This window comes from Phyllobates terribilis, unplaced genomic scaffold, assembly GCF_046119375.1.
Source record: "Phyllobates terribilis strain yellow unplaced genomic scaffold, ASM4611937v1 Scaffold_11__3_contigs__length_659146591, whole genome shotgun sequence".
Classification (NCBI taxonomy): Eukaryota; Metazoa; Chordata; class Amphibia; order Anura; family Dendrobatidae; genus Phyllobates; species Phyllobates terribilis.
Window position 1 is genome coordinate 167,532,052 of NW_027362771.1, and position 18,178 is coordinate 167,550,229.

General features: G+C 40.6%; 1 protein-coding gene across 1 annotated transcript in view; it reads left to right on the forward strand.

The window, feature by feature from the left end:
- Window positions 1-18,178, forward strand: part of TPH2 (tryptophan hydroxylase 2) — a 552,487-nt gene that overhangs the window by 80,207 nt on the left and 454,102 nt on the right. The window contains exon 5 of the mRNA XM_073651797.1: window positions 5,074-5,141. Within this exon, the coding sequence (XP_073507898.1) occupies window positions 5,074-5,141 (68 nt within the window). The remainder of the gene's footprint in view (window positions 1-5,073; window positions 5,142-18,178) is intronic.

Below are 18,178 nucleotides of genomic sequence, written 5' to 3' on the forward strand. Positions count from 1 at the left end.
AACTTTAAAGAAGTCAAGTAGACAGTGCCAGCCACACAGTGCCCCTTACAACAGTGTCAACCATGCACAGCTCTATTAGTAAATGCCTAACTCTGTTCCCATGTGGCACACCGCTCCTGCTTCTCTCAGGTATGGAATATCCATGCGAGAAGTCACTAAATTTTTAGACTGGTATCTACGACCAATACGAGAAAGGCAGCACTCTGTTTTCTGCATCAGAAGTACACTATCATTCAAAGGTTTGGGGTCACCCAGCCAATTTTGTGTTTTCCATGAAAACTCATACTTTTATTTATCAATTGAGTTGCAAAATGATTAGAAAATATAGTCCAGACATTGACAAGGTTAGAAATAATGATTTTTATTTGAAAGAATAATTTTCTCCTTCAAACTTTGCTTTCGTCAATGCTCCCTTTGCAGCAATTACAGCATTGCAGACCTTTGGCATTCTAGCTGTTAATTTGCTGAGGTAATCTTGAGAAATTTCACCCCATGCTTCCTGAAGCCCCTCCCACAAGTTGGATTGGCTTGATGGGCACTTTTTGCGTACCATACGGTCAAGCTGCTCCCACAACAGCTCAATGGGGTTGAGATCTGGTGACTGCGCTGGCCACTCCATTACAGATAGAATACCAGCTGCCTGCTTCTTCCCTAAATAGTTCATGCATAATTTGGAGGTGTGCTTTGGGTCATTGTCCTGTTGTAGGATGAAATTGGCTCCAATCAAGCGCTGTCCACAGGGTATGGCATGGCATTGCAAAATGGAGTGATAGCCTTCCTTATTCAAAATCCCATTTACCTTGTACAAATCTCCCACTTTACCAGCACCAAAGCAACCCCAGACCATCACATTACCTCCACCATGCTTGAGAGATGGTGTCACTCTTCCAGCATCTTTTCAGTTGTTCTGCGTCTCACAAATGTTTTTCTGTGTGATCCAAACACCTCAAACTTTGATTTGTCTGTCCATAAAACTTTTTTCGAATCTTCCTCTGTCCAATGTCTGTGTTCTTTTGCCCATATTAATCTTTTCCTTTTATTAGCCAGTCTCAGATATGGCTTTTTCTTTGCCACTTTGCCCTGAAGGCCAGCATCCTGGAGTCGCCTCTTCACTGTAGACGTTGACACTGGCGTTTTGCGTGTACTATTTAATGAAACTGCCAGTTGAGGAGCTGTGAGGCGTCGATATCTCAAACTTGAGACTCTAATGTACTTGTCTTGTTGCTCAGTTGTGCAGCGGGGCCTCCCAATTCTCTTTCTACTCTGGTTAGAGCCTGTTTGTGCTCTCCTCTGAAGGGAGTAGTACACACCGTTGTAGGAAATCTTCAGTTTCTTGGCAATTTCTCGTATGGAATAGCCTTCATTTCTAAGAACAAGAATACACTGTCAGGTTTCACATGAAAGTTCTCTTTTTCTGGCCATTTTGAGAGTTTCATAGAACAAACAAATGTAATGCTTCCGATTCTCAACTAGCTCAAAGGAAGGTCAATTTTATAGCTTCTCAAATCAGCCAAACCGTTTTCAGCTGGGCTAACATACTTGTGCAAGGGTTTCCTAAACATCCATTAGCCTTCTTACACAGTTAGCAAACACAATGTACCATTAAAACACTGGAGTGCTGGTTGTTGGAAATGGGCCTCTATATAAACCTATGTAGATAGTTAAAAAAAAAAACAAGACAATTGCAGCTAGAATAGTCATTTACCACATTAACAATGTATAGAGTGTATTTCTGATTCATTTAATGTTAGCTTCATTGAAAAAAGTGTGCTTTTCTTTCAAAAATAATGAAATTTCTAAATGACCCCAAACTTTTTAACGGTAGTGTATGTGCTTGAACTTTGAATCATTGGCATTCTGCATAAAACGTCCTCCATAAAATGGCAACATGGGGTGCGTAAGAAGAGAACCCCTGTCTTTATTAATCTTTAGTCAGTTAGTAGGATCATACTAAATAAGCCAAAGGACAAGCCTTGTGGTCAATGGGCAATAGAGTAATAGTGTGGATGTCATATTGTCATACCAGGGGGCTATCGGATTCTCTTTTATATCTTGTATACATGCCTTGTATACTTAGCTGTTAGATATAATCCTTGTGTGAATTAGTAATGAGACCATGTCAGACATGCAGAACATGTGATAGAAGAAACCCTGACGCACATCAAGGCTGTCGGGCATTTGACTGTTCTCTATATCTAAACAAAAGCCCAATCCTCTTCTAGTTCATGGTAATACTTGCCTTTTCCATAAATATCACATACACCAGCTTTACCGTCATCACATTTTCACCTGATCCTTCGGTCTCTAAGCATGGCTTATTATAACCCATGGCTGTGTAACACCGCAAACAATGAGCTTTGAAGGAAATGCCAGCTGTGATTTCATCCAGCTCTGCTCTGACAGGATTAGCATGAGTTAGGGCATGACATAGGTGTACAGACAATAAACCGAGAAAGTTTGTAATTCACCCGTAGAATATTGGAGCAGGAGGAAAAAAATAGAAAAGAGAAGGTGCTTTATAAATTATAGCTGTAAATGCTCAGCTCTTAAACAGCGCAGCTGGGCTCTTTACCTCATAAACCACCATAAACACCACCGAATATTTCTACCTCAGCTGACAACAAGAGTCCAGAAATTTCTTTCACAACTATTAAGATTGGCTTTCTGATGAATTATCGTCCGTCAATTGGATTGCAAAGTGCAGATTAATCAAAGAGTCATATAAATATTACTTTATAGCCCTCCGTAATTAGTATTGGGATTGCTATGATAAGCTCCACTATTTAGCTGTCTGCCATCTTTATAGATCATGGTGGATTAATGAAAGTCCAGATAAACAGTCCAACCTGTCAGCGCAGATTCTGTTTAATCAAGAATTACTTCGGACTGGTTAGACCCCTCAGGATAATACCACCAATCATTTAAACCAACATTTATTCCCTTCCCTGCTCTGCGTGGAAGATACTGGGAAACTGTATATTTACTGTCCAATTCCATTAGGCCGCTTTACAGCGGTACTTAAAAGAGCAGAATGGTTTTCTTCAATAATATACAAAGCGGAGAGATGCGTTCCCGGTGTTCAGCTTCAAACATGTCAGCACTTTGAAGTGGACTGGCTTATCGGAATTTAATTTCAGCCTCAGAGTAGCAATTTCCTTTTCATCGGCTATTTTTTTGCTGCCTGCAACATCTGGAAAATAAAAGGGGTGCAAATTAAGATTGATATCTTCCATCTTTTGTCGAATAATGAAAAGCTCATTTGTATTCGGCAAAGAACAAGAAATGTATGCAGAGCGCTGACATTTACAACGTCTCTACTTATTGTGCGTGTGTTTTATAGCACATTTTAAGCCCCTGTATGTGTTTCTTTTACAGCTCTGAAAAATGGCACCGTGTATGTGCAATACCCTTAAATAACAAAAACAGACTTTTCTCAAATTTGCTGTGATATTTCATAGTTTATAATGCAGTTAAATCACTTGACATCCTAATCTGAGGAGGCATAAAAATGTAAAGGATTCACTGGAACTGTTTTTACTTAAAGTTCTGCTTACAGAGAAATTTCCATGCCGTGTAGAAATAAAGCTTGTATTATTGTAATACCGTTGATGTTTTATAGCCCATTTACAACGATTTCTCACACTACGGGTAAGTTTACTTTAGTGTGATTTAACACAGAGATTATCAACCCTTTCCTCAAGTACATCTAAAGGACTTTCTAAGTTTGCTTAGGCATAAGTGTATTTTAACCAACGCAGACTGACTAAATAGAAAAATATCACTGACACACAAGGAATGTTGAGCTATAGAATTGAGGTAAATTGAACCATTATTTTGCATCAAAATTTTGTAAGTACTGCAAAGAAAAATCAATATGATGTAAGAAAACAAACACATTGAAGGTTCTTGTGAATTGTCCAAGGGCTATGAATCTGTCAGCAGAATGCAGACTGCTGTTTATGGATACGGTTTTAGAAGGTTTCAATAATTTCAGCAACTCTTCTGAATTGTAATATTGCTCCTCCTTGTTAACGGAATGATTCTGAGTATGTTTTTAGGCCTCATTCAGACAACTGTATATCCTGGTCTGCACAAAGACCATGATGCAAGGACTGCCTGCTGGTCTCCTGAACCAAACTTAACAGTCTTATATATTAACAACCTAAAAAGGAGACACATCAACTGTATGTGAAGGATAAAATATTCAATTTATTTCACAAATATCATAAAAACTAGGTAAAGGGAAATATGGTAGAGTGTTCAACAATAGGGGAACATAGGGGGTACAGATAAATCAAAGATATAAATATTGCACACTCCTCGAATTCCAATAGAAAAAAAATGCTAGAAAGTACAGGTAATCACCATATCAATAATAACAGTAATATGCATAAATATGTAGCCAATAGTGTAGTATAAGTAGTAAAGTGCACAGTTCTAGAAGATATATTCAATGCTATAGACTACTAAATCAAGATAATAAGATAGGTGGATAGATCAGAATGTGCAAAACCTGCAATGTAAGAATGTAAAGGGAAGAGGAGAGGTATTGACCCCTGTGCTGCCACCACTCATCCAACGCGCCTTTCGCCGATGCTTTGACGAGGAAAAACATTGTCAGACAATCCATGCAAACATGTTGAGAACATGTAAACTACATACAATTGCTTTCATTGGTCACATTTGTACATGGGACATTAAAACTGCAAGGCAACCGTCACTGGTCACACAAATACTGTGGAATTGCAATATTTTTCTATAGTTTATATACAGTATATACAAGCGTAGGTTACACACCAAATATAGTTAAAATCATAATGATTGATATCACCATGAATAATATTATTTATTATCAAAACACCATTACAACCATAGATATTATAGATTATCATGGAGTTTGCTTACAATCTTGTGTTAGTTAAGACCGTTCAACCACATTGCTCCAGTGATCTGTGATAATTTCATGGCCATTCATGCATATAGTGTATAGATAGATTTCTTTGTATATTTTCTTCCTGTAATGATTCCTTTTGTCTATTGTACTGTATTCAGCTTGGCTATTTTTCTTTAAAGGGATTTAAAGACAACGTATATCGACAAAGAAGGAAATACTTTGTGGATGTGGCCATGAGTTATAAATGGTAAGTTCCCGCCACAGTTTCCTTACATCTCTTTGATTTGTATGTACATTTATATACTCATGCTATAAATCAGTTCTTCCATATTTTTACCCAATAGTTATACAGTATATACACTCTTCAGCATTGAAATTGTAACACCAAGAAGGGAAAGTCGTTGAATTCTGAAAATCACATGATTAATAGACATGTTAATGATATGCAATTATTAAAAAATGGAAACAACATTCTCAAAAGATCTCTATTTTCTACTATCAATTATGAGCACCACGCAAATAAATACACACAGTTGCATGCTATCAATGAGGTTATTAATGGGTGTCTGAGGAATATTCTGCCATGCTGAATGAACATTGGCACGCAAATCATAAAGATCCTCTGCTGGCAGCTACCTATAGAATTACCAACCATTGACGTCCCTGATGTGCTTGATGGGAGACAAGTCTGGAGATATTTAGCATATTTAAGCCATGCTGCTCACAGTAGCATGAGCAACATGCATCCTGGCATTGTCATGTTGCAAAATGGCTCACGAGACACTTTCACATTCCTTTGTAAACGCCTCTTCATGGCTTTACCCACATCGTCTCCAGACCAATCTCCTGCTATCATTAGCTCCAAGACAAAAGCGTAGTTCATCACTGAAAAAGATAGACCTCATTTCTAGCCTCCATTGCTGTCTTGCTCTATATCAAAGGCATGAGATCAGTGGAACACCTGTAGCTGGATGTCTGTCTCATTGCCCAATGTCATGCAAACGTCTTCTTATGGATTTTGTAGACACTGTTTGACACCTTAGGCTTAGTATGCAACAGCTAATTTCAAGTATGCAACAGCTAATTTCACTTGCAGTGCACAATGGATCACTGTATGCTATTCTTTAAATCTGACAAGACCACGTTGGCAACGCCATGAAGAGGCCTTCACGAGGGAACATCATGCCGGTCCTACTCCTGGCATTTTGTTGTGGGGTAGCATAATGTACGATAGCCAGACCTCTGTAGTCTTCATCCCAGGTTACACTAACAACTCGGCGTTCCATTGATCCATAGAATTATTATTGGTCATAGAATTATTATTGGTCATAGAATTAGTGGTAAAGCCATTTCTCCAAAGTGCCCAGGAGCTGTTTTTTTAACACAGCAGCGACAGGCCACATATTGCTCTTGCTACCGTGAGCAGCCTATGGCCTGAATGTTCTATCATGGCATACAGAGTCTTCAGGCTTGTCTCCCATCAATAACATCTGGGACTTCATTGGTCTCAAATTGCAAATGGAACTGCCAGCAGTGGATTTTGATGATATGTGTGCCCAAGTGCATTCAACATGGCAGAACATTCCTCATGCAAACATGAATAACCTCATTGATGACATGCCAAGGCATGTAAGTACATGTATTTCTGCACATGGTGCTCATACTTGATACTAAATAGATCAAGATGTTTTGAAAATTTTGTTTCCATTTTTATCTTTCATATATCACCGACATCAATCCTGTTACTTTTATAATTTCGCTACTTTTATTTTTTTGGTGTATTAATTTCAATGTTGAGGAGTGTATTTATAAATTTATACAGTACTGGTCAAAAGTTTGGAATGGTTTTCATGTCATTATTGGAACTTGTACATTGTAAATTCAGACTGAAGCCAGCAAAACCACTAAGAAACACATATGACAACAAGGAGTAAAGAAACGTGTGAAACAAAGCAGAATGTGTGTTAAATCTTAGATTCCTCAAAGTACCCCCCTTTTACTATGATAATAGCTTCATTTCCCTTGGGCATGCCCTCAAGCAGCTTAATCCAGTAGTCACCTGGAGTGTTTTCCAGTGAACAGGTATGTCTTTTCAAGAGTACATTTATGTAATCACCAGGTTTCAGAAAGTGTTTGTAACCCTCAGGTAGTATTGCAGAGGCAGTGTTGGTGCAAAATTCTATACAGTGTTGAGCCCTATTCCACAACTGTTTTAAGCCAGAATATGGTAAAAAACACTCAACCTAGAAAAAAAAGAAAAGACAGTGCATTATTACTTTCATGAAGATCAGTCATTCTGGAAGGAAAATTGCTAGAACCTTAAAGGTATCCTTAAAGAAATTGTCCACTACTTTATATGAACACCCCAATGTATTTCCCCAGGGCCCAGAAGTGTTTTTGTAAATACCTTGCAGTACCTTTTCTGCCTCTGAGCGGCGCCATCGCTGGCTGCTCAGAGGCATCACATGACCCGTCACTGATGTCACGTCAAGTGAGGTGTGACGTGCTCCCGCGGTAGACTCTGGGCGGGGTTACCCCGTGCATCACACCCAGTATCCACCGCGCGTTTTCCCAGTGAATGAGGAGAGGGAGAGCGTGTGGTGGATGCCAGGTGTGACGCGTGGGGTAACCCCGCCCACAACACAGCAGCCACCGGTGGAACGCAGAAGAGGGACCCTCGGCTGCAGCCTGGACTTGTCGTGACGTCAGCGGATGTCAAAACCGGCTGCAGCCAGGGGTCACGTTATGCCTGTGAGCGGCCAGTGATAGCGCTGCTCACAGGCGGAAACGGCACCACAAGGTATTTAGAGTAACCCTTATGAGCCCTGGGGGAATGCATTTTGGGATCATATAAAGTAGTGGACAACCCCTTTAAACACAGTCATTAAAATCATACATCACAATGATGAAACTAACTATCATGAGGACCACAACAGAATATCAGCACCAAGAATTGTCTCTACTGCAGAGGATAAGTTCATTAGAGTTACCAGCCTTAGAAACTACAAATTGAAAGCACCTCAGAAGTGATACTCAGACATAAAGTAGCAGACACATCTCAACATCAACTTTCCAGAGGACACTGTGAGAAGAAGGTCTTTATAGTCGAATTGCTGCATAGACCCCAATACTGATGAGCACAATCAAGAAGAATAGACTTTTTTGATTTAAGCAACAAAAGGACCAGGCATTAAATCAGTGAAAATCTGTACTGTGTTCTGATGAGTAAACATTTAAGATTTTTGGTACCAAACACCATGTCTTTGTGAGACACAGAAAAGGTGAGTGAATGGTTTTTACATGTGTGGTGCACATCTTGAAGAATAGAGGGCGAAGTGTCATGGTATGGGGATGCTTTGCTGGTGACACATTTGATGAGATATTCCAAATTCAAGGCACACTTATACAGCATGGCTACCATAGCATTCTTCAACAACATTCTATCCCATGTGCTGCGCTAGATGACATGGCCTCCACAATCACATTTGTGATGGTTTGGGAAAAGTAGGACCACAGAGTGAAGGCAAAGCAGCCAACAAGTGCTCAGCACCTTTGGGAAATCCTTCAAGACTGTTGGAAAGTCATTCCAGGTGACCACCAAATTAATATGCTTGAGAAAATGCCAAAGGAATATAAAGCTGTCATCAGGGTAAAAGGGGGATACTTTGAGGAAGCAAAGGTTTAATACATATAGTGCTTTGTTTCATACATTTGTATTTACTCCTTGTTTCCATACATGTTCCTTAGTTGTTTTTCTGCTTTCAGTCTGAATTACAATGTGCAAATTCCAGTGAAAGGAAGGATGAAGTATTGCATGATCATGTTTGCACAAACTTTTGACCGGTACTCATATATATACAGTCATGGCCGAAACACCTGAAACCAGATAAAAAGGGGATAAGTTGACTCAATCTTTGCATTGTGTGTCTGTGTGTGCCACACTAAGCATTGAGAACAGAAAAAGGAGAAGAGAAATGTCTGAGGACTTGAGAACCAAAATTATTGAAAAATATCAACAATCTCAAGTTCATCTGCGGAGATCTTTATGATGCTTTGTCCACAGTGAGCAACATAATAAGGAACTTTACAACCCATGGCACTGTAGTTAAACTCCCTGGACATGGACGGCAGAGAAAAATTGATGAAAGGTCGTAACATAGGATTATATGGATGGTTGATAAGCAGCCCCAATCAAGTTCCAAAGAAATTCAAGCTGTCCTGCAGGGTCAGGGTGCATCAGTGTTAGCGTGAACGATCCGTCGACATTTCAGTTAAATTAAACGCTATTTCAGGAGATCCAGGAGGACCCCACTGCTGACACAGAGACATAAAAAAGCTATACTTCAGTTTGCCAAAATGCACGTAAGTCAAATCCTTATGGGAAAGCATCTTGTGGACAGATGAGACCAAGATAGAGCTTTTTGGTAAAGCACCTCATTCTACTGTTTACCAAAAATGAATGAGGCCTACAAAGACAAGAATACAGTACCTACAGTCAAATGGTGGAGGTTCAAATATGTTTGGGGGTTGTTTTTCTGTCTCTGCCACTGGGTGCCTTGATAGTGTGCAAGGCATCATGACATTTGAAGATTGCCAAACATTTTGGGTTGCAATGTAGTGTTCAGTGTCAGAAAGCTAGGTCATGGGTCTTCCAGCAGAACAATGACCCCAAACATACTTCAAGAAGCACGCAGAAATAGATGGAAACAAAAGCGCTGGAGAGTTCTGAAGTGTCCAGCAATGAGTCCAGATCTAAATCCCATTGAATACCTGTGGAGAAAATCTTAAAACTGCTGTTGGGAAAATGCATCCTATAAATATGAGAGGCCTGGAGCAATTTGCAGAAGAAGAGTGGTCCATGACTATATATATATTTGTATAATGCTTATTGTTTACAATTACCTATAAAAAGATTTGGCAAAATTTTTTTTTTTTAGGTGAATAGCACCATCTATTTACTGTAGCATACAATGACTTCATTGGAATTGATGGATTCCTAATCATTTAGAAAAAATCATGAAGAACTTGCAAATTTCCCCTAAATACAGTTATAGATACATATACAACATAGGTTGGAAGTTTTTCCAATTTTTTACATTTTAAATAGACATTTTATCTCCATATCAAATCAGGTGCTGAATATATTTACATCAGTATTTTTAACCATAAGAAAATGTACGCTTGTAAAGGCTAAGGACACCTATGATATGGATAAAATTATTTTTACATACTGTATGTTAGTGATTACCTTTAGTTAATAAAATTGCAGTATGCAATCTTCATTCCTACACTGATTTTCACACCACCTGTTATGTAGTTTAAAGCCTGTTCCAAGTTTCAGATTTTGGCAGTATCTATCCCAGTAATACATTTTGGTTGTGAGGTCTGTCTATATCTTGGGTGATGCTTCTGACATTATTAGCACATACAATACCTTGAAAAGTATTCATACCCCATAAACTTTTCCACATTTTTTCAAGTTACACCCACAAACTTAAATGTATTTTATTGTGATTTTATATAATATACTAACACAAAGTAGCAAGAATTTGTGAAGTATAAAGGAAATGATACATAGTTTTCTAATTATTTGAAAAATATAAATCTGAGAATTTTGATGTGCATTTGTTTCAGCCCCCTGTAGTCTATGTGTAGTCAGTGACCAATTGCTTCCAGGAGTCACATAATTAGTAAACTGAGTTCACCTGTGTGAAATTTATTCTCAGTATAACTACAACTATTCTGTGAAGGCCTCAGAGAATTGTTTGAGAACATTAGGGATCAAAATGCATCATGAGAACCAAGGAACACACCAGATGGGTTAGGGATAAAGTTGTGGAGAAGAGTAAAGCAGGGTTAGGTTATTAAAAATAGCCCAAGCTCTGAACATCTCACATAGCACTGTTCAATCCATCAGCCAAAAATGGAAGAAGTATGGCACAACAGCAAACCTGCAGAGGCATGGCCGTCCACCTACACTGACAACCCAAACAAGGAGAGCACTAATTAGAGAGGCAGCCAAAGGCCCATGGTCATTCTGGAGGAGCTGCAGAAGTTCACAGCTCAGTTGGAAGAATCTGTCCACAGGATAGTCATTTACTCTACAAATCTGGCCTTTATAGAAGAGTGGCAAGAATATTGCTATTTTTTAAAGAAAGCCATAAGAAGTCCCATTTGCAGTTTGCAAAAATCTATGTAGGGGACACAGCTAGAATGTGGGAGAAGGTGCTCTGGTGAGATGAGACCAAAGTAGAACTTTTGGGGCTAAATGCAAAATGCTATGTGTGGCGGAAAACTAACACTGCACATCACCCTGAAAACACCATCCCCATCGTCAAACATGGTTGTGGCAGCATCATGATGAGGTGATGCTTTTCTTCAGCAGGGACAGGGAGCTGGTCAAAGTTGATGGGAAATGGATAGAGTGAAATACGGGGCAATCCTGGAAAAAAACCTTTTAGAGGCTACAATTTTCCCGAGGGGCCATATAAGAGACCGTGACTTGTGGAGGGCTGAACCAATAGGCTGAAATTAGTTATGCTCAACATTAATATTAACATATTAATGACAATTCTAATTATTTTATATTTACATTATCAAGTAATATTGAGTCTAATTAAGTACGCTGATTTGCCCTTATATACAGCATGAGCCCCCACACAGCCTTCCTCTCTACAATGAAAAGATAGATAGTAATAGATTCATCAGGTACATTATTAACAATATCAACAGTATCCACAGGTGTTCAGTATTTATATACAGTGCCTACAAGTAGTATTCAACCCCCTGCAGATTTATCTGATTTACACATGCGGAATTAACTTGGCATTGTGACATTTGTACTGTAGATCAGCCTGGAAGTGGGAAATGCACTGCAGCAACGTTTTTTTTTTTTTTAAAACGTTAAAAGTTAATTCAGAGTGTCATTTATTATTCAACCCCTCAAACCACAAGAATTCTGTTTGGTCCCCCTAAAGTATTAAGAAGTAGTTCAGGCACCAAGAATAATGAGCTTCACATGTGTGGATTAAAGATCTCTTTTGCCAGCCTTTTCTGACTATTTAAGACCCTCCCCAAACTTGTGAACAGCACTCAGACATGGTCAACATGGGAAAGACAAAGGAGCATTCCAAGGCCATCAGAGACAAGATCGTGGAGGGTCACAAGGCTGGCAAGGGGTACAAAACCCTTTCCAAGGAGTTGGGCCTACCTGTCTCCACTGTTGGGAGCATCATCCGTAAGTGGAAGGCTTATGGAACTACTGTTAGCCTTCCACGGCCTGGACAGCCTTTGAAAGTGTCCTCCCGTGCCGAGGCCAGGCTTGTCCGAAGAGTCAAGGCTAACCCAAGGACAACAAGGAAGGAGCTCCGGGAAGATCTCATGGCAGTGGGGACATTGGTTTCAGTCAATACCATAAGTAACGTACTCCACCGCAATGGTCTCCATTCCAGACGAGCCCGTAAGGTACCTTTACTTTCAAAGCGTCATGTCAAGGCTCGTCTACAGTTTGCTCATGATCACTTGGAGGACTCTGAGACAGACTGGTTCAAGGTTCTATGGTCTGATGAGACCAAGATCGAGATCTTTGGTGCCAACCACACACGTGACGTTTGGAGACTGGATGGCACTGCATACGACCCCAAGAATACCATCCCTACAGTCAAGCATGGTGGTGGCAGCATCATGCTGTGGGGCTGTTTCTCTGCCAAGGGGCCTGGCAATCTGGTCCGCATCCATGGGAAGATGGATAGCACGGCCTACCTGGAGATTTTGGCCAAGAACCTCCGCTCCTCCATCAAGGATCTTAAGATGGGTCGTAATTTCATCTTCCAACAAGACAACGACCCAAAGCACACGCCAAGAAAACCAAGGCCTGGTTCAAGAGGGAAAAAGTCAAGGTGTTGGAGTGGCCTAGTCAGTCTCCTGACCTTAACCCAATTGAAAACTTGTGGAAGGAGCTCAAGAATAAAGTCCACATGAGACACCCAAAGAACCTAGATAACTTGGAGAAGATCTGCATGGAGGAGTGGGCCAAGATAACTCCACAGACCTGTGCTGGCCTGATCAGGTCTTATAAAAGACGATTATTAGCTGTAATTGCAAACAAGGGTTATTCCACAAAATCTTAAACATAGGGGTTGTATAATAATTGACCCACACTTTTATGTTTAAAATTTAATAAAATTCAACTGAGCAACATAACTTTTTGGTTTGTAAGATTTATGCTTCTGTTCATAAAACCTACTCTCGTTTGCAGTTTGAAGGCTCTAACTTATTTGCATCTTATCAAACCAGCTAAATCTGCAGGGGGTTGAATACTACTTGTAGGCACTGTATATATGGATGTCGATACAAGTTGTCATTCCAAGAGCAATAGATTACACAATTAGAAACAGGGAGCTTTATGAAAAAAAGCTATTATGGGTAAGGGTGCTTTCACATTGCGTTCTGTGTCGGGGCATACTTCCTAAAATTCCCCGCAAAACGGGGTCCGGACGTATGCTGTGTCGGGGGCCATAGTCCGCAATGGTGTTATGCTTGAGCGAACATTCTCTCTGCCGTCACCATTGCGGTCTATGGCCCCCGTCACAGCATACGTCCGGACCCCGTTTTGTGGGGAATTTTAGGACGTATGCCCCGACGGGGACACAACGCAATGTGAAAGCACCTTAAGGGTGCAATATTTAAATTCATTATATAGCTATGCACAATCACTTTGGACATAACTGTTAACAAATGGGTCTATTATGGCAATCACTGGGGTAGTTTTTTAGTTACCAGAGACCTGTGCTACAGTGGGGAAAAAAGTATTTAGTCAGCCACCAATTGTGCAAGTTCTCCCACTTAAAAAGATGAGAGAGGCATGTAATTTACATCATAGGTAGACCTCAACTATGAGAGACAAAATAAGAAATCAAATCCTGAAAATCACATTGGTAAAGAATTTGATTTGTAAAGAAATTTTTTTCAAATTTTGGTGGAAAATAAGTATTTGGTCAATTACAAACAAGCAAGATTTCTGGCTCTCACAGACCTGTAACTTCTTCTTTAAGAGGCTCCTCTGTCCTCCACTCATTACCCGTAGTACTGGCACCTGTTTGAGCTTGTTATCCCCACTGTATGTCTATGCTCCACTCAGCATCCCTGTCCGTTTGGGGTAGGACACATATTTCATACTCGCTGTATTGCTGGTTACTTGATCACGTGTCGCCACAGTTCTTAGTGCTTTGTCATCCTGTCTTTTGCTTTGTTATTGGTGTATTGTTTTATGATATTTCTCTTCAATAAAATATATTCATTTTTTTGTCATAAAGCTCCATGTTTCAAATTGTGTTATATAGCTTTCCTATATGCAGCATAAGTCCTCACACAGCCTCCGATATGCAGCATGAGCGCCCACACAACCTTCCAAAATACAGTGGTATGTAAAAGTTTGGGCACCCCTGGTCAAAATTACTGTTATTGTGAACAGTTAATCAAGTTGATCTCTAAAAGCCCTAAAGTTAAAGATGACACATTTCCTTTGTATTTTAGTAAAAAAAAAAAATATTGTCATTTTTTTTCATATTAAAAATTACAAAAAGGAAATGGGCAGACCCAAGAGTTTGGGCATCCTGCATGGTTAGTACCTAGTAGCACCCCCTTTTGAAAGTATCACAGCTTGTAAGCACTTTTTGTAGCTAGACAAGAGATTTTAAATTCTTGTTTGAGGGATTTCCATCAACTTGGAAAAGTTCTGTGAGATTCCTGGGTCGTCTTGCATGAACTGCTATTTTGAGGTCTAGCCACAGATTTTCAATGATGTTCAGATCAGGGGACGGTGAGGGCCATTGTAAAACCTTGAGCTTGCGCCTTTTGAGGTAGTCTATTGTGGATTTAGACGTGTGTTTAGGATCATTATCCATTTGTAGAAGCCATCCTCTTTTCAACTTCAGATTTTTTACAGATGGTGTTATGTTTGTACCAAGAGTTTGTTGAAATTTTATTGAAAACATTCTAACCTCTAGAGATCATTTCATCTTAAACTTGCTTAACTGTTCAAAATAACAATAATTTTGACCAGGGGTGCTCAATCTTTTACATGCCACTGTACAGAATGAGTTCCCACATAACCCCCTATATACAGCATGAACCTTCACACAGACCTACTATATATAGTATGAGCCCCCCCACAGCCCCCTATATACAGGATGAGACCCCACCCAGCCCCCTATATACAGGATGAACCACCACACAGACCCACTATATATAGTATGAGCCCTCACACAGCCCCTATATACAGTATGAGCCCTAACATAGCTTCCTATATTCAGTATGAGCCCCAAAATAGCCTCCAATATACAGCATGAGTGCACAAACAGCTCACTATATTTAGCATGGTCTCCCACACAGACCCTATATACAGTATGAGCCCTACATAGCCTCCAATATACAGCATGAGCCCCCAAATAGCCTCCAATACACAGTATGAGCCCAAACAAAGCCTTCTATATACAGTGTGAGCCCCACATAGCCTCCTATATAAATGTAAACATCCCAAACCCATATGTGTGTGCATTGAGTCTCAGCAGCAGTGCAATGAAATGACTTCATTGCATTTGCTGGCTCACACACTGATTGATGGAAGATGAAGCCGGCAGCTCCTCCTCCACCAATGTGTTCGCCAATGTCTGCATCGGAAGCAGATAGAGGTGACAACGGACGGCGATGGACGTGTGGAAGAGGGCTTGTTGTGTTGTGTGGGCCACTGTGTTCAGCCCCTCAGATGTCTCTGTCTGCAGGCTGGACTGAAACAGCCAGAGGCCTGGATGTGGCCCGTGGGTCGCACTTTGCCCAAGTGTGGTTTAGATAAAAGCATATTCATGCATTTGAATGGCCCAAAGTCCAGACCTAAATTCCATTGAAATCTGTGGCAGGACTTGAGAATTGTTGTTTCACAGACGCTTTCCAACCAATCTCACTGAGCTAGAGCTAATTTACAAAAATGCTCAGGGGGCAAATGCAAATACAAATGCCCATCAACATTTTGATATAGGGAAAATATATATTCTTGTACCGTGTTAGACAGTAGATAGAAAAATATTTATGTAAAAAAAGAACTGACCAGCACATCCCAAATGTGAACAGGTGCAAGCTGCAGAACTGCATAAGATATATAAAAAGAAAGCGCAGCAGCACTCCATTATGGCCAAGATACACAAAGACAATAAAAACATTTGATATAAACTAAATAGAAAAATATTTAGATTTGAGAGTCCTCAGTGGTTGCTGCCTTTTAATGGCTAAGTGAAAAGATGGTAACAAATTGCAAGCTTTCGAGACTACTCAGGCCTCTTCATCAGGCTAGTATACCACAAAATCTGAAGCGTCACATATTTATACACAATAAGACACAGAAATAATGCAATAGGTAAGACAGGTGATGGAAAGCAGAGTTACTATGGGAGAGATAAACAGTTCTATTCTTTTTTCTTTTATTGTGTGGCGATGATGATTCATCCTTGTCCTAAGTTTTTGCCCTGTCTCCCCTACATAAAGACCCCCAGCTGGACATTTGGTACATATAATTAAGTACACTATGTTAGATGTGATACAGCTGAACGTACCTGGGATCTTATAGTCCTGGTGTGAATTGGGCATCTTTATTTTGTCTGTGGTCGTTATAAAAGGACAGGTTTTACATTTTTTCTGGTTGCAAGGAAAGGTACCTGTAGCTGGAGGAGATGACAGGGGGCTTCTGACAATGATGCTACTTAGATTTGGGGGCTGCCTGAAACGCAGAAGTGGGGGGTCTGGAAATATGGATTGTAATCGGGCATCTTTTTGTAGTAAGGGTTGTAGTTTCCATGCAGCTCTCCTTAGCGCCTCCAGATTTGGATTGTAGGTGACTACTAGAGGCACCTGGTTGTTTTCTTGTTTGGTTTTGTAATGTAGGAGATGATTCCTTGATATTCTGGTGGCTCTTGTACTCTGGTTCTCAATTGTTCTTGGATGGTAGCCCTGTTTCAAAAAGGTCTTTCTGAGGCCATCAAGGTGTTTGTCTCTATCCATAGGGTTGGAACATATCCGATTGTATCTGATGGCTTGGCTGTAAACAACAGAGTTTTTTATGTGTTTTGGATGGAAACTGTCCCATTTAAGGTTTGTAGGACGGTCGATTGGTTTCCGGTACAAGGATGTCTCTATTTCATTGTTCTGTAGCTTGATGATGGTGTCCAAAAAGTTAATTTCAGTAAAGGAGTAGTTGAGTGTTAGGTTGATGGTGGGATGAAATCGATTAAAGTGTTCATGGAACGTCTTCAGCTGTTGCTCAGACCCCGTCCAGTTGATTAAAATATCGTCAATGAAACGATAGTAGGCCAGAGGCCTGATGGGACATGAGGACAAAAAGTCACTTTCAACCTTGGCCATGAAAAGATTTGCGTACTGTGGAGCCATTTTACTTCCCATCGCTGTACCAGTTTCCTGTAGATATATGTTGTTATCAAGTTCAAAGTAATTGTGGGTGAGGATGAATTCTGTAAGTTTGACCACAGAATCAGCAACAATTCCTGTATTTTCTATGAAGACATGAAATTACTGGTATTAACCCCATATCACTCAATGACGGACACTGCACGGCATGAGCGGGTGTAAGTTACTGCTCCTTGCCGTGTAGTGTCCGTCATAGCTTTGAACTGGCTCAGCGTGTAAACACGCTGTGCCAGTTCAGTGCCGACAGCTGTCTGTGACAGCTGAGTGGCACGAGAAGGGTTGCAGGGACCCATGCCATTGGTCCCTGCACCCAGATCTCTGCGATCAGTCAGTCAATCTGACTGACCGATCACAGCATGATGAAGCAGGAGACGCTGAAATTTCAGCATCTGCTGCTCTATCAGTGCCGGAGGTCAGCGCTGCCAGTGGCTGAGCTGCGGCACTAAACAGCCAGGAGCGGTGTCAGCGCCGCCCCTGGCTGTTAACCCCTTGAATTCTGCGATCGAGCACGATCGCAGCGTTCAGGAGACAGGCAGAGGGCTGGGAGCTCCCTCTGACTTCTGATCAGCGCCCCCGTGACGTCATCGCGGGGGCCCGACCGTTGCCATGGTGACCAGGGGTCGTCATGACGACCCCCAGGTCACCAAGCTATGGAAAGCTCCTGAGACCAATGCACAGCACGGTCTCAGGAGCTTTCAATATAGGTATAATGTATTGCAATGCTAGTGCATTGCAACACATTATATCTGTGAAAAAAGTGAAAAAAAAGAAAGTCCCATAGTGTGACTAAGTAAAAAAGTAAAAAAAAAA